This window comes from Leucoraja erinacea, chromosome 20, assembly GCF_028641065.1.
Source record: "Leucoraja erinacea ecotype New England chromosome 20, Leri_hhj_1, whole genome shotgun sequence".
In the NCBI taxonomy this organism is placed as follows: Eukaryota; Metazoa; Chordata; class Chondrichthyes; order Rajiformes; family Rajidae; genus Leucoraja; species Leucoraja erinaceus.
The window spans coordinates 6,993,873-7,020,357 of record NC_073396.1 but is presented as its reverse complement, the minus strand read 5'-3'; the positions used below and the strand labels follow the sequence as shown (position 1 = coordinate 7,020,357).

At 39.5% G+C, this 26,485-nt stretch overlaps 1 protein-coding gene across 1 annotated transcript; it reads right to left on the bottom strand.

The window, feature by feature from the left end:
* Nucleotides 1-2,239: 2,239 nt before the first annotated feature.
* On the bottom strand, nt 2,240-26,388 carry eif3ba (eukaryotic translation initiation factor 3, subunit Ba). Its single transcript, XM_055651117.1, has 19 exons — nt 25,824-26,388; nt 21,931-22,123; nt 21,535-21,654; nt 21,172-21,229; nt 20,239-20,367; nt 19,115-19,272; nt 18,307-18,438; nt 17,340-17,406; nt 15,206-15,252; nt 14,749-14,959; nt 12,652-12,724; nt 11,719-11,841; nt 10,599-10,677; nt 9,055-9,193; nt 8,134-8,259; nt 7,277-7,354; nt 6,168-6,276; nt 5,104-5,217; nt 2,240-2,709 (listed from the first exon to the last, which is right to left on the bottom strand). The coding sequence occupies exons 1-18, from the start codon at nt 26,335-26,337 to the stop codon at nt 5,114-5,116; spliced, it is 2,460 nt and encodes an 819-aa protein (XP_055507092.1). The 5' UTR covers nt 26,338-26,388; the 3' UTR covers nt 2,240-2,709; nt 5,104-5,113.
* Nucleotides 26,389-26,485: the final 97 nt, after the last annotated feature.

Here is a 26,485-nt window from a genome sequence, read left to right as displayed (position 1 = left end):
CAGGAAGAGGCCCTTTGGTCCACAATATCTGTGCCGAAAATGATGCCAAGATGAGCTAATTTCATCTGCCAGAACATGATCCCTACCTTTTCATTCCCCGTATATGGATGTGCCCATGTAAAAGCCTCCCAAACACTGCTATCATATCTGCTTCCATCACCGCCCCTCGCTAATACGTTCCAGGCACCCACCACCCTTTGTAAAATAACTCCCTTGCTTATCTACTTCAAACTTGGCCCTTCAAATACCTAAATAGGGCATTAACTACAAGGAGAGGTTGGACAGAATGGGATGGGTTTTCTCTGGTAAACGGAGGTTAAGGGGAGACTTGAGAGAAGAATATAGATCACAAGTCAGAGGTAGGTAGACAGTCAGAACCTTTGTTCCAGCTTCCATAATCTTTATTAGACAAAAATGCTGCTGGAGAAACTCAGCGGGTGAGGCAGCATCTATGGAGCGAAGGAAATAGGCAGCGTTTCGGGTCGATACCCTACTTCAGACCTTCTTCTTCTTCCTCTCTCCATAATCTTTGTTCCGTTTTTTCCACCTCCCAGTGTCAACATATCCTTCAAGTTTGATATGTCCCAATTTATTTATTTTTTTAATACACACTGCAAATACGCTTTCCAGCCTATATTTTTAGTCGTTTGACAAATGTTAACATGACGGTCTACTGTGATCTTCATTGTTTTTATACCCGTCCATCAAGAGTTCAATCCTTAATTCACACATTTTCAATCAGCCCATTTTCAATCTTAATTGCTTCTCCACCATTTTGGTTTTTTTAAAACTTTCCTCAGAACTAGTTTGAGGATAAAAGTCTAACGCTAAATGTTAGAATGAGAACTGTTGCTTTAGTCAGTCTTTTAGACAATGCAATATGTATTCATTATTTCAGTTAGATTTGTGCGTTAGATTATACAGTAAAAGATGTTAAGCATTTGCCGTACTTTAAGGCATAAATGTTTGAACGGCATGGTTTTGGGCAGCACGGCGACACTGCATGGTAGAGTTTCTGCCTTACAGTGACAGAGACCCGGGTTCGACCCTGACTATGGGCACTTATCTGTACGGAGTTTGTACATTCTCTCTGTGACCCACGTAGGTCTTCTCTGGGTGTTCCGGTTTCCTCCCACACTCCAAAGACGTACAGGTCTGTAAGTTAATTGGCTTAGTATAATAATAATAAATTTTATTTATGGGCGCATTTCAAGAGTCTCAAGGACACCTTACAAAAATTTAGCAGGTAGAGGAAAAACATGTAAGGGGAATGAAATAAATAATAGAGACTAGTACACAAAGTAAAGACAGAATACAATTCAAAACACAATATGAGGCAATTAATGCACAGATGAAAAGGGAGGGGGACGTGGGGCTAAGGATAGGCAGAGGTGAAGAAATGGGTCTTGAGGCAGGACTGGAAGATGGTGAGGGACACGGAATTGCGGATCAGTTGGGGGACGGAGTTCCAGAGCCTGGGAGCTGCCCTGGAGAAGGCTCTGTCCCCAAAACTGCGGAGGTTGGACTTGTGAATGGAGAGGAGACCGGCTGATGTGGATCTGAGGGACCGTGAGGGGGAGAGGAGGTCAGTGAGATATGGGGGGGGGGGCAGATGGTGGAGGGCTTTGTAGGTGAGGATCAGGATTTTGTAGGTGATCCAGTGGGAGATGGGAAGCCAGTGAAGTTGTTTGAGGACTGGAGTGATGTGATGCCAGGATTTGGTGTGGGTGATGAGTCGGGCGGCTGAGTTCTGGACCAGTTGGAGTCGGTTGATGTAGGTGGAGCTGATGCCAAGGAGAAGTGAGTTGCAATAGTCCAGTTAGTATAATTGTAAACTATCCCTAGTGTGTGTAGGATAGTGTTAGTGCACAGGGATCACTGGTCTGCACGTCTTTGGAGTGCAGGAGGAAACCAAAGATCTCGGAGAAAACCCATGCAGGTCACAGGGAGAATGTTCAAACGCTGTACAGACAAGCACCCGTAGTTGGGATCAAACCCAGGTCTCTGGCGCTATTACATAAAAGCTCAGGTTTAGTATGATGTCAGGAAAATATTGTGCCTTGTGAGACAGAGCAGATTGTGGACTGGCAGAGTGCTAAATATATACTCTCCCAACTGTTGCATGCCTTTCCATACCACAGTAATGGTGCTGATTTTTCATGGTCAGCAAAGCGTTCAGTTTTCTTTGAATTAATACTGAAGATGTTAAAACAATAATCAATACGCAAACACAACATAATTGTTGTTACTCAGCTTTATTTTATCCCATTGGATGTCAGATATAACCTGAATGGAGGAGGATACAGTCCACTGTAGTGCCGTAAGTGGACACAAAAATATGTATTAACCCTCATTGCAGTCTCAAGATTCCTCCATACAAAATGCAGTTTTAATTTACCATGGATGTAAAAATAGCCCATGGCTACAGGAAACGTTGAGTGCCTCAATAATAATATACTTACATAAAGCAGCCCCCACAGTGACCAGTGATATTAACACAAAGTAAACTGCAGAGCCACTGCTAGTCAGCGAAATTTATTCACAATTATTAAAAGTAAAGGTAGTGTCTTTATCGCTACCACGGAAACTGATATAGGAAAAGGCACTGTGATGATCTCTGCAAGAATGGAGCGCATTCAACTTCCCAAATGCGGGGAGAAATTCCAGGTGTCACAGGAGAAATCAGCTTCCGCTGAAAGTATGGTGGCACTGGGAAAAGACAATAAACAGAATTGTTTGCATATGCATTTATGTTTTTTTTTTTAAGTAACAATTGTACCACTGCATGACTGAGGAAGATGATTTGTAACCAGTGCTGCCTTTCATGACATATTATGGAGATCCCAACTGCTCTCAGTTGAGACATTAAAGATCCAATGCTGTGGTTTTAACAAGAACATTACAGCACAGTATGTGCCGAACATGATGCCAAGGCCACCTCTCATCTACCTCCACATATTCCATATCCTTCCAGTCCATGCCTTTCTAAAACTCACTTAATTTTGAAAGATAATAGGACTACTTTCACAATATCTTGGCTAAAACAGATACCTCACTTGGTACTAGTAAAGCAGATGATTTCATCATTGCTGTGTCTTTGACCTTGCACATTAGTCTCCATGCTTCATAAGTGATAGAAGAAGAATTAGACCATTCGGCCCATCAAGTCCAGTCCACCATTCAATCATGGCTGATCTATCTTTCCCTTTTAACCCAATTCCCCTGCCTTCTCCCCATAACCCGACACCCGTACTAGTCACAATCCTATGACAATGATTCAATTAAAAACATTTTTTATGATTGTAAAATACTTTGAGATGTTTCATGGTTGTGCAAAAATGCAAGTTTACATCAATAGAACAAAACTCCAGGATTTTAGCTAATGGTAGGAAATTCTTACAATGCTTATTGAAATTTGCAAGTTCAAAAATTGCAATTATAAATGTTTTATTTAAATAAAAGTCACAGCACAAATATTTGCAGCCAAAACATTTTTCGAACTTTGAAGTGGATATTTTGACCCAGTTCGAAATAAATTGGAACAAATAAATTTGTGCACCATTGGAACAAATAAATTTGTGGTCCATTTAGCAGAAAGGTTACTCTGCCTTTCAGTAAGAACAAGGCTCAATCTCGAGTCCACAATCCTCAGATGAACCGATTTAAAATGTATCAATCCCAGACTAGAACACACCTGATGACAGAGTATCAAGAAGTCTCATATTCTGCGAATTCAAGAAATCTCTTGCTTCAATCCCAAATGAGAATTTATTTTGAGATTATCCAGTACCATTCTAGATGTTCCAGTGTTGGGCATCAACATCTAATTTATCAACTCTCTCAGAAAATGGGTATATTTCAATGAGGTCATGTGTTGTTCCTCAGAGCTTCAATTATGTGTGGGTTCCTACTCGTTCCTTCAGAAGCAAATTCTGCACCCCAAAAAAAGATCAGCCATACGAATTCACGCTTTAGGTTTTCACAGGAACACCAACCAAAACTGCTCGAGTTGTGGTGTGAATGGCCCAGTAAGACTTCCTTACTGCACTGTAGAATGCTTGCTGCCAATTCTACTTCTCTACCAAAGCCTGGATCCTTCATAATGCCACGATTTTATAGTTGGCCTTTTAAAAAAAAGTTGTTCTTTGTATCCAGATGACTTATTTTCTCCTTCTTCCTCACTACATAATCCATTGAAGTTCTTTCATGGACTCTGCTCTCTCATAGCACTTTGTTCCACCTGCAAATCTAGACACATTACCTTCAGTCCTTTCATCCATTATTAATTGAAATCCAAGGGCTCAGCACTCATTCCACAATTAACAAGCTGCTAACCCAAATATTTCAACTCAATTTTTTTTTTTTTTAAATAAATGCTTTTCCACACTATTATAATTTGACCTGCAACTTTTTAATGTGGTATTTGCCAAAATGTCTCCTGAAAATCCAGATAAACTACAATTGCTGGTTTGCATCCTCATCTGTCTTGCTTGTCATACCCTTCGATAAATTCAGATTTCTCAAGGTTTTGTTCTATTAGATTCCTATTTTCCCCACACCAAACACAATTTCTCCATCATAAAACTACCTACCCCCCTCCCCAATAATATAATATTCTAAGACCCCTGCTGCCATGTTTTATTAGATTCCAGCATATACCAACCAAGTGATGGCTTGACAACATCTGTGGTTCTCCATCTCCCCCCCCCCTCCTTGAATAATACAAATGTCTACATTTTAATTCACTAGGCCCACTATTCCAGTATATTTTGGAAGTTTGTCGTAAATATATCCATCACCTCAGCAGCCACCTATTTTAGATCCCTGGCTCATCAGTCACTTGGATGAGATAATTTGTTCTGTTAACAAATACAGAGATTCTTCACTAGACTATTCGTTGTCTACAACTTTTGATATATTCTTTAGATTTTTTATGTCCGATGCAAAATATTTATTTTAATACCTCAACCATGTGTTTACTTTCCATTGTAATTTTTTCTTGGTCTGCCACTTACACTTAAAAAAAAAGCATGTGAACCACTTCCTTTTGTCATACTGCGCCTAATAATGTCCACCAGGGTGTGTAGCATGACAGTGGCTCACCTGTATAAGACTACTCCTGATCTCCAACGGGGATAATTTCTTCAGTCACGAAAAATTCAAAAGTCTCCTCCTCCCAATCATCAACATTACTGTCCAGCTCATCAGTGTCCACACCTGTAAAGAGGAAGTATTTTCAATCAAAGCAACCCTCAAGGAATTGGATTCTCTCAAAGGAACATTTGAACCCTTGTCCAATCCTGCAGATCTCTTCACTCCGGTAAAATTTAGTTTCAGTTTTACTATTAGGAAATTGAATATTTGCCGAATTTGAGACAGCATGGAACATTATCTGATCAAATTACGCGGCACCATGTTCAATAAATGTTTCCACTTTTATAATAAACTTCACCGATTCCACGCAACCAAAAGTGGTATTTCTATTTAGTCCAGTGTAGGCACAAGGAACTATTGATGATGGAATTGCATGTTAAGTACTGGAGGAATTCAGCAGTTCAGGCATCTGTGGAGGGAATGGACCAGCTTTCTCCCCCCTACTATAATTGTTCTGAAGAAATGTCACCTGTCCATTCCCCCACAGCTGCTGCCTGACCAGCTGAGTTCCTCATTTGTGTTTAATCCCATACAAATATGTTACACTGGAATCATCTGTCAGCAACCAAGTTAAGGCTGCTCACTGTGTTTAGACTTCTTAACCAAAGCAAAGTAAACTCAAATAAATGCAAGGTGAGACGCTGCTTCAAGGAGTAGCCAGGTGGTTGTAGCCAACCTGCACAGAGTTCACAATTTGTTCCTGCCACACCTCCAATGTTATTCAAATGCGGTTTCTTAAACTCAGAACCAAAAGCCCAGTAATGAGTTTATAAAATAGATCAAGGACACAATTAATATTTTCTTTTACACAAAATAGCCCAATTTCAAATGGATCTTCACATGATGTATTTCACAAATGGAAGGACGTCATAATTCATATTTCCTTTGCAAGGTAACAATTCTACTGCTGTACCACCCTCATACAGTTTTTTTAGAAACTTTAAAGTTAATTATACCTTATAGAAAGAGTTCTTAAAACATTCAATTTTAATACTAAACATATTAGCCATTACCTCCACGGAGCTCTAAACGTTGTGGCTTCTGCTCGGCGTACGTCTGTGTGGTCAGCTCACGATATTTATGGAATTCTTCCATCATTCTACGTCGTTTATCTACCAATTCCTTTAAAGAAAAATATAATTAATGCATGAGACAGCTCTTAATCAAAGGAATATTTATTGAAAGACTAGGTTAAATAATACATTTCAAATGTTCTGTCTCAAAGAAATTATGATTAATACAATGCTAATGGTATAAAATAGGAGTGTTTGGAAACACAGCATACATCCATCCTAATTTTCATGTGAAATTGGATCAACAAGAGTGAATTGAAGAAGTCTCAAGTTATTCAGGAAAACTAACCAATTCTTAACCAAAAATTCTTAATTTGGGAGATATTTGTTAAATTTCTAAGTGACAGAACTACACTCAGTAGTTTTATCAATTCAACAAACTGAAGCTATTTTAGTTAACATTAAACAAATAGTGACTACATGCTGTAGAAGTTGTTGCTTTGCCCGTGGAGAGAACATAAAGCTGCTACACCTTAATTCCATGGCATGTGCACACATCTGAAGTTACAATGTTATCTCTGGGTACTTTCAAGAGAGCTAGATAGCACTCTTAAAGATAGCAGAGTCAGGGGATATGCAGAGAAGGCCATAACGGGGTACTGATTGGGGATGATCAGCCATGATCACATTGAATGGCGGTGCTAGCTCGAAGGGCCGAATGGCCTACTCCTGCACCTAATGTCTATTGTTAGTCTAAATTAAAAAAACACTTCATAAGGTCATAGGTAATAGGAGCAGAATTAGGCCATTCGGCCCATCAAGTCTAGTCCACCATACAATTGTGGCTCATCTATTTCCTAACTCCATTCTCCTGTCTTCTCCCCATAACCCATGACACTCGTACTAATCAAGAATCTATCTATCTCTACCTTAAAAATATCCATTGACTTGGCCTCAGCCTTCCATGTTATAATCACTTAATTCTTGATCATTATACGTTAAGAAATAACAAGCTCCTTTTTAATCAAATAAACAATTTTCTAAACTATTTCCCGAAGTGACAATAATCAGCCTTGGATTTTAGCAAGTTTTCACAGCAAAGCACTTACCTTGGAAGCCTTGGACTGACTCAAACGATCTTTCTGCTCAAAGATCTTGGAATATTTCTTATAATCTTTCTTGATTTGCTGGAAAGAGATGTAAACATTATGAAATAAAGTGCATTCTTAATATGATACAATTGCCTACAACAGTGATATAAAATGATCTTATATGTAGAAGAAACCTTTACTTGAAAATAATATTTTTAAAAGAAAAACTGAATTTCAATAAATAAATTTTATACATGCACTCGGAATATAACCATGCCACAGAGACATGATCAAGCTTGTGATATATATAAAATGGCAAAAAAAGTAAATAGGTCAATTAGCAGGTTTGTAGATGACGAAATAAAGGTAGAGTTGTGGATAGTGAAGAAAGTTATCAAAGGCTACAGCAGGGTACAGATAATATGGCACAGAATTGGCAAATGTAGTTCAATTCAAACAAGGTGGCGTACGGCATGCTTGCCTTCATCAATCGAAGCATTGAATGAATAAAAGACAGGATTCCACGGGTCGCTGCACAACACTCTGATCAGGCCACATTTGGGATGATCTTAATGATCTTCGAGAGGAATATGGAAAGGCACATGAACATATGGGTATGGAGGGATATGGATCATATGCAGAAAAGATGAGATTAACTTAATCTGGCTTCATATTTGATGCAGGCATAGTGGTGGTCCAAGCACCTGTTACTGTGCCGTACAATATGATGTTGCTTTCATACGTTTCTCCCAATTAGCCCTCAGCCAATGATGCTAGCAGAGCAGGACTTCAAGATAATTATCTTTTCACAGAGAGATTTTTAAATCAAGGGGTCGCACTAGAAATGTTTATACAAATAAGTACTTGACAGATACCTTAAGCTGATCCTGAGAGAGCAGGGTGGCAGGTCTTGGTCTCCACAGCAATTGGCAGAAGCGATCCTTTGTGTTCTTTTGTAGGAGACGTCCTTGGAACGTCCACATCCAGTATGCATTGTCCACCTAATAACACACGGCAACATCCACGGCATTACAAACGAGTCCTAGGTGCTGCAGATACACATCTTTCTCAACATGGGACATTTGAAATACCTTACATGAAAGCAGGTGTGTGAAATACTCGTCTCCATCAAACACTAAGGAACCAAGAGATTCTTCAAGGGATATCAGCTTTCCCACTTCCATAATGCAGAACTCACAGGTCCTGCGACTTATGCCACAGAACTGATACAATAACATTCTAGTCCTAACAATCTTTGAACACACCATTAGATTTAGCTTTTAGTTTTAGAGATTCAGCATGGAAACAAGAGCTTCAGCCCACACCGAACAGTGATCACACATTCACCAGCACTGTCCGACATACTAGGGACAACTCACAAAAGCCAATTAACCTACGAACCTGAACATCAGGGGATCGTACAAACTGCGCACAGACAGCACCCATAGTCGGGATTGAATCCAGGTATCTGGTGCTGCAAGGCAGCAACTCTACCGCTACGCCATTGTGCCGGCCTTGTATATCAATTACATTACTACAGCTATTATATCTAATATAGTAGATCTATTATATCTAATATAAACTCAATAGTTACCCAACCAGATGTAACTAAATTTAAAGTAGCTCTTTCTTCCCAATAGCCCTTTCTACCCCTTCACCACCTCCAGTTTAAATTCCATTTGGAATATTTTGGAGGACCAAGAAACCAAGAACCAAGTTGGACTTGCTGCTCCTTCAGCCTGAGCTGCAAGTGCTAATGAGACACCTGGCATTTGAGGAAAGTATATTCAGCTTACCTTGTGACTCCACCACGATACTGAAGTCACCACATATCGTCCGGTTGGATCCCATTCAATGTCAGAAGCCATATAATGCTCAGCTACATTCATCAACGTGCAATCTGATGTGTCAAAGAAGGCTAAAGCACCATTCATGCTACAAATAAAGAATACCTCATATTAACCAACTAACAGATACTTATTTCAGTACAAAAGGTTACCGAATTTACATATTGTTTTTTATTTTTATGTACTGTAACTAGGGCACAAAAGTTCCCTATTAAAAACCGAAAAACATTTGACTAACCGCAAAACGCAGAATCTCAGATTGGAAAAGATACAATTCACAAATGTAATTTTTATTTTAAGAAAAGGTTAACTTCGATTGGTGCTCAATAATATAACCGTCACGTTAAAAAAAAACCCATACATGTTGCTGGATAACTCAGCAGGTCAGACAGTATCTCTGGTATGCATGGATAGGTGACCTTTTGGTTCGGGACCCTTCTCCAGTCCGTAGAACAGTCCCGACTGAACACGTCACAATAGACAATAGGTGCAGGAGTAGGCCATTTGGCCCTTCGAGCCAGCACCCCCTCCCCCCGCCATTCAATGTGATCATGGCTGATCATCCCCAATCGGAACCCCGTTCCTGCCTTCTCCCCATATCCCCTGACTCCGCTATTTTTAAGAGCCCTATCTAGCTCTCTCTTGAAAGCATCCAAAGAACCTGCCTCCACCACCCTCTGAGGCAGAGAATTCCACACACGTATCCATGTCTTCCAGAGATGCTGCCCGATCGGCTGAGTAACTCCAGTATACAGTGTGTTTTTTTATAAAACAACATCCGCAGTGCCTTGTGTCTATATGGCCATTTCTTTCATCTTCTGAAGCGACTCATGCCAAGCTTTGCATCAAGCAATGCTCAATAAAATGGTGGACTCTGCAGGATTACTCAACTGTCGGGCAACTGTGAGCTGATGTACTATGTCCAATATAATGCTTAAAAAAAAAAAAAAAAAACCATCTCCAGTAGATTTAATTTTTTTTTAGTTTAAAGATACAGCGTAGAAACAGGCCCTTCGGCCCACAGAGTCTGCACCGATCCCCGAACATTAACACTATTCTACACACATTAGGGACATTTTACACTTATACCAAGCCAATTAACCTAAAAACCTACACGTCTTTTGAGTGTGGGAGGAAACTGAAGACCTCAGAAAAAAACTACCCGGTCATGGGGAGAATATACAAACTCCATAGACAGCACCCGTACTCGAGATCAAATCTGGGTCTCCGGTGCTGCATGCGTTGTAAGGCAGCAACTCTACTATACCACTGTATTGCCTAGATCTTCGGATGATCTCCTTTCTGCTCGAGTTCCTACTCTGAAAACACCACAAAATCAGCTATATGTCTACCTCTACTAAAATATGAAAATTTAGATGTGTCTCATTTATTTTGATGTTGACCCCTGACCCTCCTCTCCGCCTGGATTTTTTTACACAATAGCATGACAAAGACATATCCAGAAAAGACTTTAATATCATAATACCACTCACCTCCGCAGACCAGCCACTACCAAAAATTGGCCTTGTGGACTCCAAAAGATACTGTTACCTTGCTGTTTATCAAACACTTCTGCAGAAATAAAAAGATATGAACTATTACATTTTACTTTCATTTTAACTTCAGTTATTACTTGATCTTTGTTGTTCAATGATGGCAATTAACAAATTTGACTTTTATTCTGTTACAAAGACAGATTGACAAGCGCCAACCATTTGCTATAAGACTATTAACAGATCAACAAAAACAAATTACCTATTAAAAAACATCATCCAGTTTCATGCCATGCATCAATACCCAAAGGCTATTAATCTACAAGTATTCTTACATATAATAAATTATACACTTCTCTTTTCCCTACAACTTGTCAAGTTACATTTTTTCTGGGAAATGTCATTTTGCAATCAGAAAGAAACATTGCAATATTTTAATAGTAATAGAAATGAGCAATAACTAATTACAAAATCCATCAGATTCCATAAGAATAGCAAATAGAAATTATGAGCCATATTGGTTAGCATCCTAATTTTATGCTCGTAACATTTAACAAGTGGATGGAATGTAAATCATTCCATCCAAATCATTCTGCAGAAACCAAATATCGTTTGAACTTCATTTGAGGTTCAAATGACAATAAACGGTATAGTATTGGTATTGTATTCTATTGTAAATATAAAATGTATGACATGTAATAAAGCAATATTTAGAAAAGTATGGAGTTTAAACTGCAAGTCTCCACTCAAATTAAAGCAAGGACATCTTTGTTCTTGCTTCTGTTTGCCTAATCAAAACAATAGAATACAATCTAATTTAAGTATTTTGCTTATTGAAAATTAAGTTAAAACACATGTAGGGAATACACTGGGTTTATCTTTAGAATCAAAACATCAAGGTGTAACTTAGATTTGAAACATGTCAGTACTCAGCACAATTTATGTTCAGATACTATAAATATGATATAGAGGCACTGGGAAATTCATAAAGCTTAACACAAAACTGCAAGGATATATATATCAGGAAAATTTGATTTCCGTTAGCTTAGGGATGAATGAGACGGGAGAAATCAAAACCATATCAATGCAAGACAGTCACCAATTAATTCAATACACTTACTGATGAGGTCGATTTTGCCATTATTCTTCACATGATAGAAGGATACAGATATTCTAGGCACTTCTCCATGTAGCACAGCAAACCTGCTTCCATTTGGCTCCCAAGCAAAAGCTATAATACCCTCTGACAAGATATGGAATGGACAAGTTAGTATAAATAAGGCCCATTGAAGTTGCTTCAACCATAAATTAGGTCACCATCCACCCTTTTCTCAAAAATGAGATTCTCGAATGCAACATAATAAACTCACTTACATGAATTCATAATCATTCCCCATTCAATAGATCAAATTAAATAACTGTAGCCATTGAAAAGTTCCTATACAATGCAACAGTGATGAAAGACTAAGGACATTTATTGTTCTTGGAGCATAGAAGCCAGATTTGGGAGAGATTAAAGGGGTTTGGCAAAAAGGAAAAACATTTTCATCAATAGGTTTAATTTAGTGAAACAGCGTGGAAACAGGTCCTTCGGAAGACCGAGTCCGGGCTGACTAGCACATCAACACTATCCTACACTCAGTAGGCCATTTGTACATTTATACCAAGCCAATTAACCTACAAACCTGTACATCTTCAGTGTTGCTTTAAGGAATTTAGAAAAATAACCAGAGGCAGCAGAACTGTATTCTTAAAAATAATAATTTCTTATGATCTAAATTGCATTGGCAGTAAGCAGATTCAACAACATACACGTGCGAATTGGATAAATGGTGAAAGGAAAATATCCACCCGAGATGGGCCTGCTGTGCTGTATCAATCCATCAACTCATACCCACAAGATAGATTATGAAAATGCAACACAAATTCTGCATAAAAGAACAATTTAAATTTTGTTGACCGGATCACATGAACTTCCACAGTAGTATGAAAATGTTTTTGTTTTTTTTGCTCCACTGTAAGAACACACACAAGGCAGTCAGTCACAACTCACCTTTCATTTCCACAACGTCTACAGGAACCTGTTTTTCCCTCATTCTGAAGATTTCAAAGTTAGTTACGAGACCCTGCAAATGAAAGACATCAAACATGTAATTTATTTCAGGTCATAATAGTTTGCAGCAGTTATTACTATCACCTTTAGAGTGAATTAATGCATAAATGTCAAGATACAAATCCATACAGAAAATAAAAATAACCTGGTCTTTAAAAGCACCACAGGTTAAAATAAATGTTTTACAATAATTCCTGAACAATGACTTCAGTTAACTTATTACATTGTAACTACAATAGAATATCAGCCACAAAACCAGCAATTGCTACAAGATGATCTTGATACAAGAATCACCACTGACTGGAAACAAACAGTTTCTACAATCTGATGAAGGGTTTCGGCCCAAAACGTTGCCTATTTCCTTCGCTCCATAGATGCTGCTGCACCCGCTGAGTTTCTCCAGCTTTTTTGTGTACCTTCGATTCTCCAGCATCTGCAGTTCCTTCTTAAACACTGTTTCTACAATCAATGTGTAGGAAAGAACTGCAGATGGTTTAAACCGAAGGAAGACACAACATGCTGGAGTAACTCAACGGGACCAGCAGTGAAAGAGGAGAGAAGGAATCAACTTCAGTGACTAGCTAACCAACCAGTTGAGATTCCAGATGCTTCTACATCTGGCTCTGGTATTTCTCACTCTCTTTAAACACTAGGTTCAGTTCCCCCCTTATTGTCCCTTTAAACATACTGTGCTCGCTAGAACATTTATTATACTACATGTTTAAAAAAAAAGGGGGAATTAAAAATACATTGTTGTATAAATAGGACTAATATCTAAATTTGGAAAGTCCGCCAGTCTATCATCACCAAGTCCAGATGGCGCCACAATATCAAAACATACTCACTTATTAACTGGGGAATAAAGTTACAAGAGGCAAGACCTTCAAATTGTGGATTCAGTATTCCTAATTTATTCCTTCCTAATTTGAGAATAGAAATTTTACAGCACAGGAGGACTACATCGTCATAGCGAAAGAAAGGAAGAGGCTGAGACAGTAGGCTTGTGGGAGAGCTGGAAAGGGGAGGGAAAGGAGGGAGAAAGTAAGGACTACCTGAAATTGGAGAAGTCAATGTTCATGTCGCTGGGGTGTAAACTACCCAAGCGTAATACGAGGTGTTGTTCCTCCAATTTGCGCTGGGCCTCACTCGGGCAATGGCGAAGGCCCAGAACAGAAAGGTCGGAATTCGGAATGCGAGGGAGACGAAGTGCTGAGCCACCGGGAGATCAGGTTGGTTAGTGCAAACTGAGCGGAGGTGTTGGGTGAATTTCACTGCATCCTACTCTGCCGGGTGGCGCCAGCAATGGCTGCCTCGCCAACAGTGTCTGTCTGTCCCTTCTTTCTTTTGGTGTTTGTTTGTATGTGTTAAATGTATGTTTTTAGTGTTCTTTAGCTTGTTTTATGTGGGGGTGGGGGGGGCGAGAGTTGGGGAAAACTTTTTCTAATCTCTTACCTCAGAGGCGATTTTTTTCTGTATCGTATCTCCATCCCCACTGCGGCCTAATATCGAGGTGTTGGTGGCCTTTGCTGAAGACCGACTTAGAGAGCACCACCGCAGGTGTCTGCGGACTTTAATATCACGGAGCTCGCGATCCATTTGCCAGGGATCGACCACCGAGCTCTATAGCGGGAGTCTGCAGGACTTTAACATCACGGAGCTCGCGGTCTCTGTTCAAAGACCGACTTCGGGAACTCCAAGCTGCAGGAGCTTTGACCGCCCCGACTGCGGAGAGTTCGACTGCCCCGACGGCGGGAGAATAAAAGAGGAAGATTGGACTTTATTGCCTTCCATCACAGTGAGGAACGTGGGGAATCCGCTGTGGTGGATGTTTATGTTAACTTTTATGTAGCTGTGTGTCTTGTTCCTTTTTTTTTTTAAGTATGGCTATATGGTAATCCGAATTTCACTGCACCTTAATTGGCACATGCGACAATAAACTGACCGTGAAACCTTGCTCTGACGAGAGAAGGTGGAGGTTACAAAATCAGTAAAATGGTATACAATTCTTTTGATGACATTTACAGATTAAGCACATACCTGTATACCTTTCAGGGTTCTATCAACTTTCACACACAAGTAATCTCCGTTTTTCTGCCAGTGTAATTTACAGTCCACCACATTGAAAAGATTGCGAACTCTCATTTCTTGCCTCGTCGGAAACTGCATTAGAGTGACTCGGGCTGGAATATCTTTATCTTCTGGCACCCAAAATGCAATAACATTATCACCTGGAGACCACGAGAATTCCCTGTTGGAGAATCGTATTATGATTAAAAAGCAGCCAATGTGCATCGTGGCTTGAGATGTAACCAACTGCAAAGTAATGGAAGCAATAGTAAGATAGCATTAGGCAATCAAATTCAGCAGAAAGACAAAAGCATGAAAGGAGACAGTCGAACAGCAATTTGTAAAATAAAAAGTTCAGAAAAAATAAGATTGGGTATGTAATTACGAGATTAATAAAAATCTAGCAGCTGGTGCAAAGTATACTTACTTTATGCCACAGGTCTTGAGACTCTTCTTATCTAACAGACCCATAGACTGGAAAAGAAAATTAATTTTGTTAGTGTTCCTCAAGTGGACAGTAAAATCAAGATACTACATATACACATTCAAAAGAAAGAAATCACAGAAGATTTTCAAAAAGTAATCACTTCATCTATTGGTGACAGTTTTAAAATCGAATATCATTCAGAATTGTTTAGACTTTGCATTTTCCCATTACTCTCCACCAATCTGTCTGAGACATTCAACAGTTCCGCACCCAAATGGCCTACCTTGGACTTATCTGGACTTTCAGAAGGCTTTCGACAAGGTCCCACATAAGAGATTAGTATACAAACTTAAAGCACACGGTATTGGGGGTTCAGTATTGATGTGGATAAAGAACTGGCTGGCAGACAGGAAGCAAAGAGTAGGAGTAAACGGGTCCTTTTCAGAATGGCAGGCAGTGACTAGTGGGGTACCGCAAGGCTCAGTGCTGGGACCCCAGCTATTTACAATATATATTAATGATCTGGATGAGGGAATTGAATGCAACATCTCCAAGTTTGCGGATGACATGAAGCTGGGGGGCAGTGTTAGCTGTGAGGAGGATGCTAGGAGGCTGCAAGGTGACTTGGATAGGTTGGGTGAGTGGGCAAATGCATGGCAGATGCAGTATAACATGGATAAATGTGAGGTTATCCACTTTGGTGGCAAGAACAGGAAAGTAGAATATTATCTGAATGGTGGCCGATTAGGAAAAGGGGAGATGCAACGAGACCTGGGTGTCATGGTACAACAGTCATTGAAAGTAGGAATGCAGGTGCAGCAGGCAGTGAAGAAAGCAAATGGTATGTTAGCATTCATAGCAAAAGGATTTGAGTCTAAGAGCAGGGAGGTTCTACTGCAGTTGTACAGGGTCTGGAGTATTGCGTACAGTTTTGGTCTCCTAATCTGAGGAAATACATTCTTGCCATAGAGGGAGTACAGAGAAGGTTCACCAGACTGATTCCTGGGTTGGCAGGACTTTCATATGAAGAAAGACTGGATAGATTCGGCTTGTACACGCTAGCATTTAGAAGATTGAGGGGGGGTCTTATAGAAACTTACAAAATTCTTAAGGGGTTGGACAGGCTAGATGCAGGAAGATTATTCCCGATGTTGGGGAAGTCCAGAACTAGGGGGTCACAGTTTAAGGATAAGAGGGACGTCTTTTAGGACCGAGATGAGAAAATCATTTTTTACACAGAGTGGTGAATCTGTGGAATTCTCTGCCACAGAAGGTAGTTGAGGCCAGTTCATTGGCTATATTTAAGAGGGAGTTAGATGTGGCCCTTGTGGCTAAAGGGATCAGGGGGTATGGAGCGAAGGCAGGGATGGAATACCGAGTTGGATGATCAGCCATGATCATATCGAATGGCGGTGCAGGCTCGAAGGGTCGAATGGCCTACTCGTGCACCTATTTTCTATGTTTAGTAATTTTGAAAATGAATCCTAATAGGCACCTTTAGGGTTCCAGCATTCTCTTACTTTACCTTGACCCTTTCCCTTCGCTTTTTGTTCTTCTATTTAAATCTCCTCTAGACATATCATAAATCCCTCTCTCAGCCAGCACCACCAGCACGTGTACCATTCAGTCCCTTTTAGTCTTCACCCTACAACAGACATCCCTGCTGTTTTCTCCACCTTTGTCCTGCCTCAAAACAACTTCCAACATGTTGAATTTTGGAGTTTGTCCAATTTGGTTAATGGTCACTGACCCAAAACATTAACTCCCTACAAATACCACCTCGCCTGCTGAAAATATTTTAAAAATTGTTTTAATTTGATTTGCCAAGTAAATTCATTATTTGGGAAGTCTGCAAAATCGTTCACAACAAAAATTAAATGAAATTATTATTTTCAGATTTTAATGCAGCCTGTACTTTAAGTTCTTATGCTGAAATTACAGGTCTGAAAACAATCTATCCCCCATTTTCCATGGCTGAACACCAATTGTAGCTCATGCTTCTAACCCGAGTTATATTCAAATTACTCAATTTCTGCCATTTAGAAACACACTTAAAAGAAAAATAATGATACAACATGTTGACTTCATGATGATTCAAGCACTAAAAATCCTAGAATTTAACAGATATACTCACAGGTGCTTCATAAATACTAAGTGTATCTTGCGTCATTCGTGCGAAAAACTTGCCATCATGGCTCCACCTATTCAAGAAGGTACAGTTAAGTTCACATGTACAGTCCAAATCCCTCCCTACAGGGAGAGGGGGAGAATATGGCGATTAACAATTAAAAAGATGGTCTTAATGGTCATAAAGATGGACAATGAGGGGGTGCCGGTGGAAACAAAACCAGTTACTTTTGCACACCTGTTTTAATTATTTGTTCATAGGTCACTGTTCACTATTCATTTGTTCATTGCAAAGACCAACATTCCCTTTCATCCCCAATTGTCCACTGAACTCCAGCCCAGGGTCTGGAGTCACATATGAGCTAGACAGGACAAAATGGTAGCAGAGTTCCTTCTCTGAAGAACACAAGTGAAACAGATGTGGTTTTATGACAATCTAGCAGATATACAGTGCCCTCCATAATGTTTGGGGCAAATAAATAAATGACGGGTCTTATTCCCAAACATTATGGAGGGCACTGTATGATTATTATTTTTATATTAGGTTAACGTCTATTAAATGTCCAGATTTGTTTAATTGTTTGAATTCAAACTGCTGAATGGAATTCAAACTTATTTGTGAATCAACAGCCCAGGACTCTGAATACCAATCCAAAATGCTTTTCTATATTTTGGACATAAGGCTTATCAGCTCCAGCTTAGTCAATAGGGGTGTGAAGGCAACAGGAGGGGTGCGACAAAGAAAATAACTGATGGGTGATTCTTCCTTTTCTTGATTTAGCAATAACTGGCTTCCAGGGGTAAATAAATCGATACATAAAAAGTTATAGCTGACAGGTAACAGCACAGGTGTTTAAATTGTGCACATTCACAAGACTTAAAAATACAAAAAGTAAACAGTTACAAACTTGCTTTCTTCAGGATTAATTAACTACCTTCTGGCACAACAAAGGCTATCTTGAGATCATACTTACTTGAATATTGGCCAATGGGCTGAGCTCTCACAATGAAACCCTCGCTTCTTCTGGCCTGTTAGTACATCCCAAATGATGATAGCTTGAGGGTCATCTTTTGTGTCCATTAAAGGACTAAATGACACCATATATCTGTGGAGCAATCAAAAAAAAAATCGTCAATGTTCATATACATCCTTCTAACGTTCTTTAGCTTTGTTGCCACTTTTAGTTTAGTTTAGAGATACAGAAGTATACAGCCTGTCAGATCCACACAGTCTCATCCACTCACCACTCCATGGAATCTCATTCAGAGATTCCTCGTACTCTGAGATTTTTTTAATAATACATTTTGCTGGGCAGTAATTTAATCCGGATCTGCGATTGCTTGAGGTGGACCAGCCGGAGGAGTACATTCCGCCACAATCTCAAATTTTACAGAGATCACAAAAAATGCACAACATTTTTACCTGCAATCTTTTTGTTGATAATGACCGAATATCAGCCGATGAAAGAACAAACTACCTTCCAAAGCAGTTATCATATGTAGCAATACACGCACGACTACACGACTAATGCAGAAATAAATCTCTATTCCAAGTACTCACACTACTGTACCCAAAAACATTGCTACAATGCAATCCACATTATGCGGCTGCTGAACAAATGAAGAAAAATTTCAGAGCCTTAAGTACGAATGTGAAGAGTTAGACATGGGCAAAATAACTTATAGCATTTTACTGAAGGAATATGGTGTAGGTAAATATTTTAACATTTTATGGGCACACAGTGCGGGTCTATAAGCCCTACATCTAACTAAAGTAAATACCTTTCACATGGAGAAAAATCAATTAGCTGAACTCCTTGGTGGCTAAATCGTTGAATCTGCTTGAACTTCTCCCCGCCCCAAAGAGCAATACCACGCTGATGGAATGTCGTTAGGTACGTGCCTTTGGGAGACCAACGAACGTACGTTTCTGTCCAACGCTGCAAACAGAAAAACTCATTAACAATCCTAACATCTCCACCCAGATCAGCGATTACCCAAAGCAAACAGAATAGTTCATACGCCTAGTTTAAAAATGACAATATATTGGCTATTACATCAGTTCACCAATAGGTAAATATACCAAATGCTCACTCTGGGCCTCGCTAAACCTTTGATTGAAAGCTGTAATGATTAGTTTGAGTTGCATCCTAAATAAAATGCCTCAAAAAAAGACAATTTTTAGTTGTAAGAACGGAAGGGTGATACGCCTCGATCAACATCTGTGGGTCATTTGTAACAGTCGTTAACAACGAGGCATCATAATACGAATTTCTATCAGTCATCCATACGTTTATTGATGTTGCAAGGTCGGAATTTGTACATTAACTTTAAGCAATCCTTTTTATAATTCTCTCTTAGGTAATTTTACATCCACTAGTCTCAGCAGAACTTAATAGCTTATTGCAAACTAATGACAATATTACAATGCATTCAAGCATGTGTCAACAAAAAAAGTGATAAGATATGAATCAACTTTATGAAGTTCACCTTCTACAACATTAGTCAATGAATGATAATTTGTAAAGTAGTGAACTACCACTGCAATTCATTTCCGTCAGCCCATCAGGCTCAAATGACACAACGGTTGTGATGTTAGGAAAAAGTCAAATCCAGAGTTACCCATTCTTCCCAAAAAAGCCAGATTTGTCATATCCTTTGGCTCAATATAATTATACACTCATTTTAAATGTTACTCTCTAAAAATACACTTTGTATTTGAATCAATGCTAACTGCTTCCACCTAGCAGCTGGCATATGCAGTACATTAATTGTGCATACCCATTGTTATTAGGCACTGTACACATATTACTGGCACAAGTAAAATAATAGTGCATTTTAATTATCAGAAAATAATCCAGATGCACATAGGATTTATAATATGATTGGCGAATGGTCATACTCACTGCTCGCTCTTCAATAACAACAGGTTCCTTTATATCATTCCACATAATAGCTGTTCTGTCCCCAGACTCGTAGATAATACTGCATTGGTCTCTGCAGTCTGGATCCTCTATCCAGTGTCGAAGATTCCCCTGCATAATACGTAGGTGTTATCAATGTGTTAACTAACTTTCAACAAAAAAATATCAATTTTGAAATGCCATTATTGAAAACTGAACTTTTCCCATGTTAAAATGGACGTATTTCTAGTAACAAAATTTGCCCACCATATGCTGTGGTTTAAAAAAAGGATTTTCATTAGTGTAAACAGTTGTTTGAACTTCTGAAAATAGCTACTCCAATTCATTGTTTTAATTTGCACCTTAGTAGCCAACAATTGGAGTATTAAAATCATATGTATCATTGAGTAGATAGAGATAGTGTAGAAAAAGGCCCTTTGGCCCACCGAGTCAGTGTCAGTTATATATCAATCACCTCTTCACTTGTTCCATGTTATTCCACTTTCACATCCTCCACACTAGGGGGAATTTACAGAAGCCAATTAACCTACAAACCTGCACATCTTTGGAATGTTGGAGGAAACTGGAACACCCGGAGAAAACACACAAGGGAAGAATGTACAAACTCCACACGGACAGTACCCAAGATCAGGATCTAACCCGGGTCTCTGGCACTGAGAGGCAGCTGCTCTACCGCTGCACCACGGTGGTGCCTGGATTTTATAGGCACTTCTGACACATGAATAAAGTTAATGATTTTTTACTCGAGACTTGCAGTTCAGGTTGGATTTCTACGTTGAATCTTAAACATGTTACATTACCCAATCCCAAAAAAACCCGATGTTGAATATCGGTACATGGAAAATAATGAACTTCCAATAATACTTTTGCCAATGACTTGTCTTGCAATTGGTTTAACATATTACAATCACTTACAAAATCTTTGAAAGGCTGTTTCTCTGGAATTTCCCAATCATCGCTAATGTTCATGTATCTGGTAAGGAAATACAAATTGTAAGCAGACATTTGGAAATTATACACAGTATTTAATACTGCTAATGAATATTTCAGCCACAAGCAAGTTCTGGGCACTTTGAAGTCAAATAAGCAACACTGACATTTACTTCACAAACCACCACTCCACAGTCTCACTTGACACCCCCAATAGCTGCCCTTTCCAATGTCTCATCAGCCACCACTGTGTAAAACATCACAATTAAGTATATTAAAATTTTAAATGTTCTTATTCCCACCAGAAATAACTAAATATTTCTCAAAATATCATAACTTGACATTTACTTATCAAAGTCAGTGAAGAGGTTGACTCGAAAGGTGTGTTGTTTATCCAACTTGTATCCATCGGCATTTTTTACAGCATCCACAGCACAGGTAGGTGAACTGTATTCCAAGAAAATGTACCTGGGAAAAAAAACGTAATATTAAGGCATTGCCACAAGGTTTATTGATTACACATATAACCTTTTAATATGTAGCAATGTGTTACAAAATTTGTCAAGTCAGTCCGCAAACAAAAAAAAATGTAAAAGCCCGAATTGCTGGCCAGATCATAAAATGTTATTTTTGGACATACAATATTGTGATGCTGTTCCTCAATATGGTTTGGTTCATTACAATCAAGCTTCAACCGAAACACAATTATTGCTGCTGGAGATGCGTATGTTAATGGAAACATACCCTTTAGTCTTCCCATCTGCTTCTGGGTAAAATTCATTTGCAATTTTCCCAAACTTGGAAAAGATTTTCTGGATGACATTCCGAAGCTTCTCCAGTCGATCTGGTCCAACTTGTGGTACGTTGTCCACAACAATAACAGAATCTATGCCGTCGGCTTCTTCAGGTTGATCCTTTAAAAGATCACCCACCAATTCTGCAAGAATTAAAAAAAAATAATCACAATCATATTTGCAGTATTGATTTGTTTATAAACAAGACAAAATGCTGGCTGGAGTGACATGGGGGGAGGGGGAGGGGGGGGAAGAAATGCTGCTGTCTGTTAAAACAATTAAAATAAACGTCCCAATGTATATGATCAGTTGATGTGATACGTTTAGAGCATCAGAAAGATTTCAATAAGATGCTACTAGAGGTTATTAAACAAAATCATAGTACATCATAGTACATATAATATAGAACAGTGCAGCAAGGAACAGACCCTGTGGCCCACAATGTTTGTGTCGAACATGATACCAATGTCTGCTTGCACATCATACATTCTTATTCCTGACATTTCCATGTGCCTATCTAAAAGCCTATTATAAGCCACTATCATTTCTGCCTCCACGCCGCCCAGGCAATGCATTCCATATCCCCACTACTCTGCGTAAAAAAAACTTTCCCCCCGTCACCCTACAGCCATGCCCTCTGGACGTTTCCACCCTGGCAAAAAAGGTTCTGGCTGTCTACCCTATCTATACCTCTTATAATTTTATATCTCGTCTGATCAGCCGAGAAGGTTATTGGCTGTAACCTTGCCTCCATTGACAAACTATACACTGCAGGGGCCATGAAGCGAGCAGGTAAGATAATCTCCGACCCCTCTCGCCCTGGCCCTTTACCCACAAACTCTTTGAATCACTTCCCTCTGGAAGGCGACTCCGGACTGTCAACGCTGCCACAGCCAGACGTAAAAACAGCTTTTTACCACGAGTAGTAGCTCTACTCAATAACCAAAAATCTGTAGCCTCCTTTTGCTCTGGTATTTTATGTAATTCTCATGTTTAATCGATAATGTTTTATTATTAATGTTTAATGTTTTGTGTGTCATTCCTAACTGTCATTGTATGTCATGTTGTCACTTGCGGGCAGAGCACCAAGGCAAATTCCTTGTATGTGAATACTTGGCCAATAAACGTATTCATTCTATGAAGTCTCCCTTCAATCTCCAACGTTCCAGGTAAAACAAAAAGTCTATCCAGCCTTGCACTGTGGCTGAAGTCCTCTAATCCAGGCAGCAGCCTGGTAAACCTCCTCTGTACCACCTCCAATGCTTCCACACCTTTCCTGCAATGGGGCAGCCAAAACGGCACGCAATATTCCAGGCAGTCCAACCAAAGCTGCATTGTGACTTCCTGACTCTCGCTCCGAATGCCCGTAGCAATGAAAGCAAGCATCCTACTCTATCCATTTGTGTTGCCACTTTTAGTGAACTATAAACTAGTATTGGGGATTATAAACTGGACTGGCTACCTTGCAGAAAACATAAGAAGAAATAATTTGCTTGTTGAATGGCTGCGAGTAGTGGGGTGCCACTAAGATCAGCACCAGGGTCAACCGTTTGGAAGAAGGGATCAAATAAAATATATCCAAGTTTGCTAACTATACAAAGTTTTGGGCCAGTATGGGTTACGAGGAGGATGAAGAGATCTTTGGAAGCAAGTGAATGATAGATTTTTCACTTTAGTTTAAAACAAAATGTTTTTTTTTCTAAAATGGCGAGGGTGAAAGATGTTGGTTTCCTGAGGTATTAAAATCTCTGGAAGTTAACACATAGGTACAATAAACAATAAAAACCAGCCATTCAAGACAGAAATGTGAAAACATTTCTTCACTCTATGGGTAGCGAATCTTTGGAGTTTTCTAGTGAGTTGCCTGTGAAGGCTTGGTTACTGAGCAACCTCAAGACATATCAAAAGCTTTTCAAATATATACCATAGATTTGATACTACCCTATTTCTGTACTTTGATCATGTTTGCTGCAAATTTCAGTTACTTTATTTAATTTAGCTTTTTTTCTCACCTAAAGTGACAAGCAAATCGAATTAATCATATTACAAATGTCCATGAAAGAAAATATTTTTTTAATGATAGAATCTTTCCATAAGTAAACTAAATCTGCTTTTTTTTTCTTGTATCATTGCAGGTGTTGTGCAAACTTATGAATAGCTTCCATTCCCAAAACAGGTTACAGAAGAATACATTCCACTTAAAGTGAAAATAGTTGAATAATTGCTTGTGCCTTTGTGACCAAGTTTATTACGTTGTAGCAAATATAAATGGAAATTGGTGTATTTGATTGCATTCACGATGCTAATTGTTATCCTCCGGTTTTGATGCTCAAACTGATTTACATAGAGACTTTGAAGATCTTATGGAATAATATCCAGGCATAAAAGCATAGCGAATAAATATGGATTAGTCAGGAATTAGCGAGTGGTCATAATTAGTGATGCAAATATTCTGGAAGATTAGAAAGTTGGAAATTACAGAAACAGAGGAGTTAGATCATTGAGAGATTTTAAGACAAGGATAAGAATTTTGAAAACCAAGCCACTGTCTAACCAGAACTCAATTTAGCAAACAGAAGTACAGTGGAAGTTAGAACCTAGAAAGTAGATGAATAATGAAAGGAGGCGGGGTGGGGCAAGGATTTATCTGCAGATATTGTAAATCTTATCCAGTTTGACAGTGGGTTGATACCGACCGGAGGGTAGAAGCAGGAGTTGCTGGATGACGAGGGTTCCACTACATAAGGTTAGAGGCCAATTGAGAAGTTGTAAGACTGGCTCACAAAAAAACCCTACAGCATTTAATACTAATTTTAATGCAAGGCATCCAATTAGAGGTATTCAAAGTATTCCAGGTGAGGTGGGCAATAATTTGAGAAGTTGGCAATAAGGTTGGAACTTGTAAAGGAAAAGGAATTAACCTTTATTTTAAGTGAACATCGATGACAGGAAATGTTAAAAACCCCAGGGTAGAAAAATATTTACAGCAGATGGAGTAAGAATTCCATCTCTATGATGTCTGAAATTCCTGTTTCCTTAAAGTGTAATATGATATTTAGATTGGGAGTAGGAAAAATAAATCAAAGGCACTGTCCTGATTACTGAGCTTTTGAATAAAGAATCATATGTCCATAAAAAGTCCTAGAATACATTCTGCAAGAATATAGCAAGTGGGTAACACTAATTTTAAATTATAATGATGCAGTCAAATGATAGTGAAATATTCTTATTGTAAATAATTACATATCCTGTCAAAACTAAAACATCTTTTAATATTTATATGCAGGATAGTGATACAAGGAATATATTCTTATATCACTAGTTACACACTTTAATAAGGGAACAAATTAATTCGTATCTTTAAATATGAAAATATGTTTTAATAATGACAGGTAGACTAATTAGTTGCAGGATAGTGATATATGGAATATATTCTCATATCACACATTTTTTACACACTTTAATAATGGAACAACAAAATCTTGCATATCGTTAAATATGAAAAGGACATTTAAATATTTAAAAGGCACTAAATTTAAAGATGTGAAAAAAAGGTAATATCTTTAAATTTAGTCTTGATTGACAGATAGGCCATATTGCAACAATTAATGAACGGCACTCCAGATAAGCGCTGACAAAAGTCTGCGTGGCCTTGTTGAAATCTTCTGCGAACAACCTGGTCAACGTAGCACAAAATCTGCGATTCGTCTCGCTTCCAAAAGCCGGTTCCAGACACACGTTAGGCCTCGGGCTCCAACTACTCCCAAACGCACATGGACTCAGAGCCACCGCTGCGTCAAAAATCGGTCAAACCCCCAACCGGTTCCCCTCCCGCTTTCTTACCCTCGTCGGAGATGTCGTCCACGAAGTCTTCAGGGTCGCTGAAGCTTTCCTCCGGCTCTTCCAACTCGGCCTCCTCCGGCACCTCTGGCTCTGCCTCCTCTTCCACCGTCTCTGCCTCTGCCTCCTCTACCACCGTCTCTGCCTCTGCCGTCTCTGCCTCTGCCTCCTCTACCACCGTCTCTGCCTCCTCTACCTCCTCCTTCTTCTCATCCTTCTCCTCATCCTCCTCATCCTTCTCCTCATCCTCCTCGTCCTCCTTCTCCTCCTTCTCCTCCTCCTTCTCTGCTACCACCACCGCCTCTGCGACCACCACTTCTGCTTCTGCTACCACCACCTCTGCTACCACCATTTCTGCCTCTGTCTCTGCTACCACCACCTCTGTCTCTGCTACCGCCGACTCCGACTCCATCGCCGATTCAGTAGCAGTGGTAGTAGCAGCAGCAACCGCCGCCGTCTCAACAGCCACCACCTCATCTTCAGCCTCCGAGAGCTCGCCGTCGCTCGTTTCCTTCATTCTCCTCTCGATCGGCGGCCTGAAAAAGAGCGAGAGGACGCGCGGCACGGGCACGGGCACGGGCACGAGCACAGGCGCGCGCGCGTAACCACCCCTCCCCCGCACAACCGCCCCTGTCCTGTTCCCGCGGGAAGACGTGCGTGCGTGC

What these genes read in the sequence shown, in the direction of transcription:
- eif3ba (XM_055651117.1), bottom strand. Translation starts at nt 26,337, where the DNA reads ATGAAGGAAACGAGCGACGGCGAGCTCTCGGAGGCTGAAGATGAGGTG. An exon ending in CTCAAGACCTGTGGCATAAA is followed by an intron (nt 14,960 to 15,205) that starts GTAAGTATACTT and finishes ATTCTCCAACAG; the next exon opens with GGAATTCTCGTGGTCTCCAG. An exon ending in TATCGTGGTGGAGTCACAAG is followed by an intron (nt 8,260 to 9,054) that starts GTAAGCTGAATA and finishes GTGTGTTATTAG; the next exon opens with GTGGACAATGCATACTGGAT.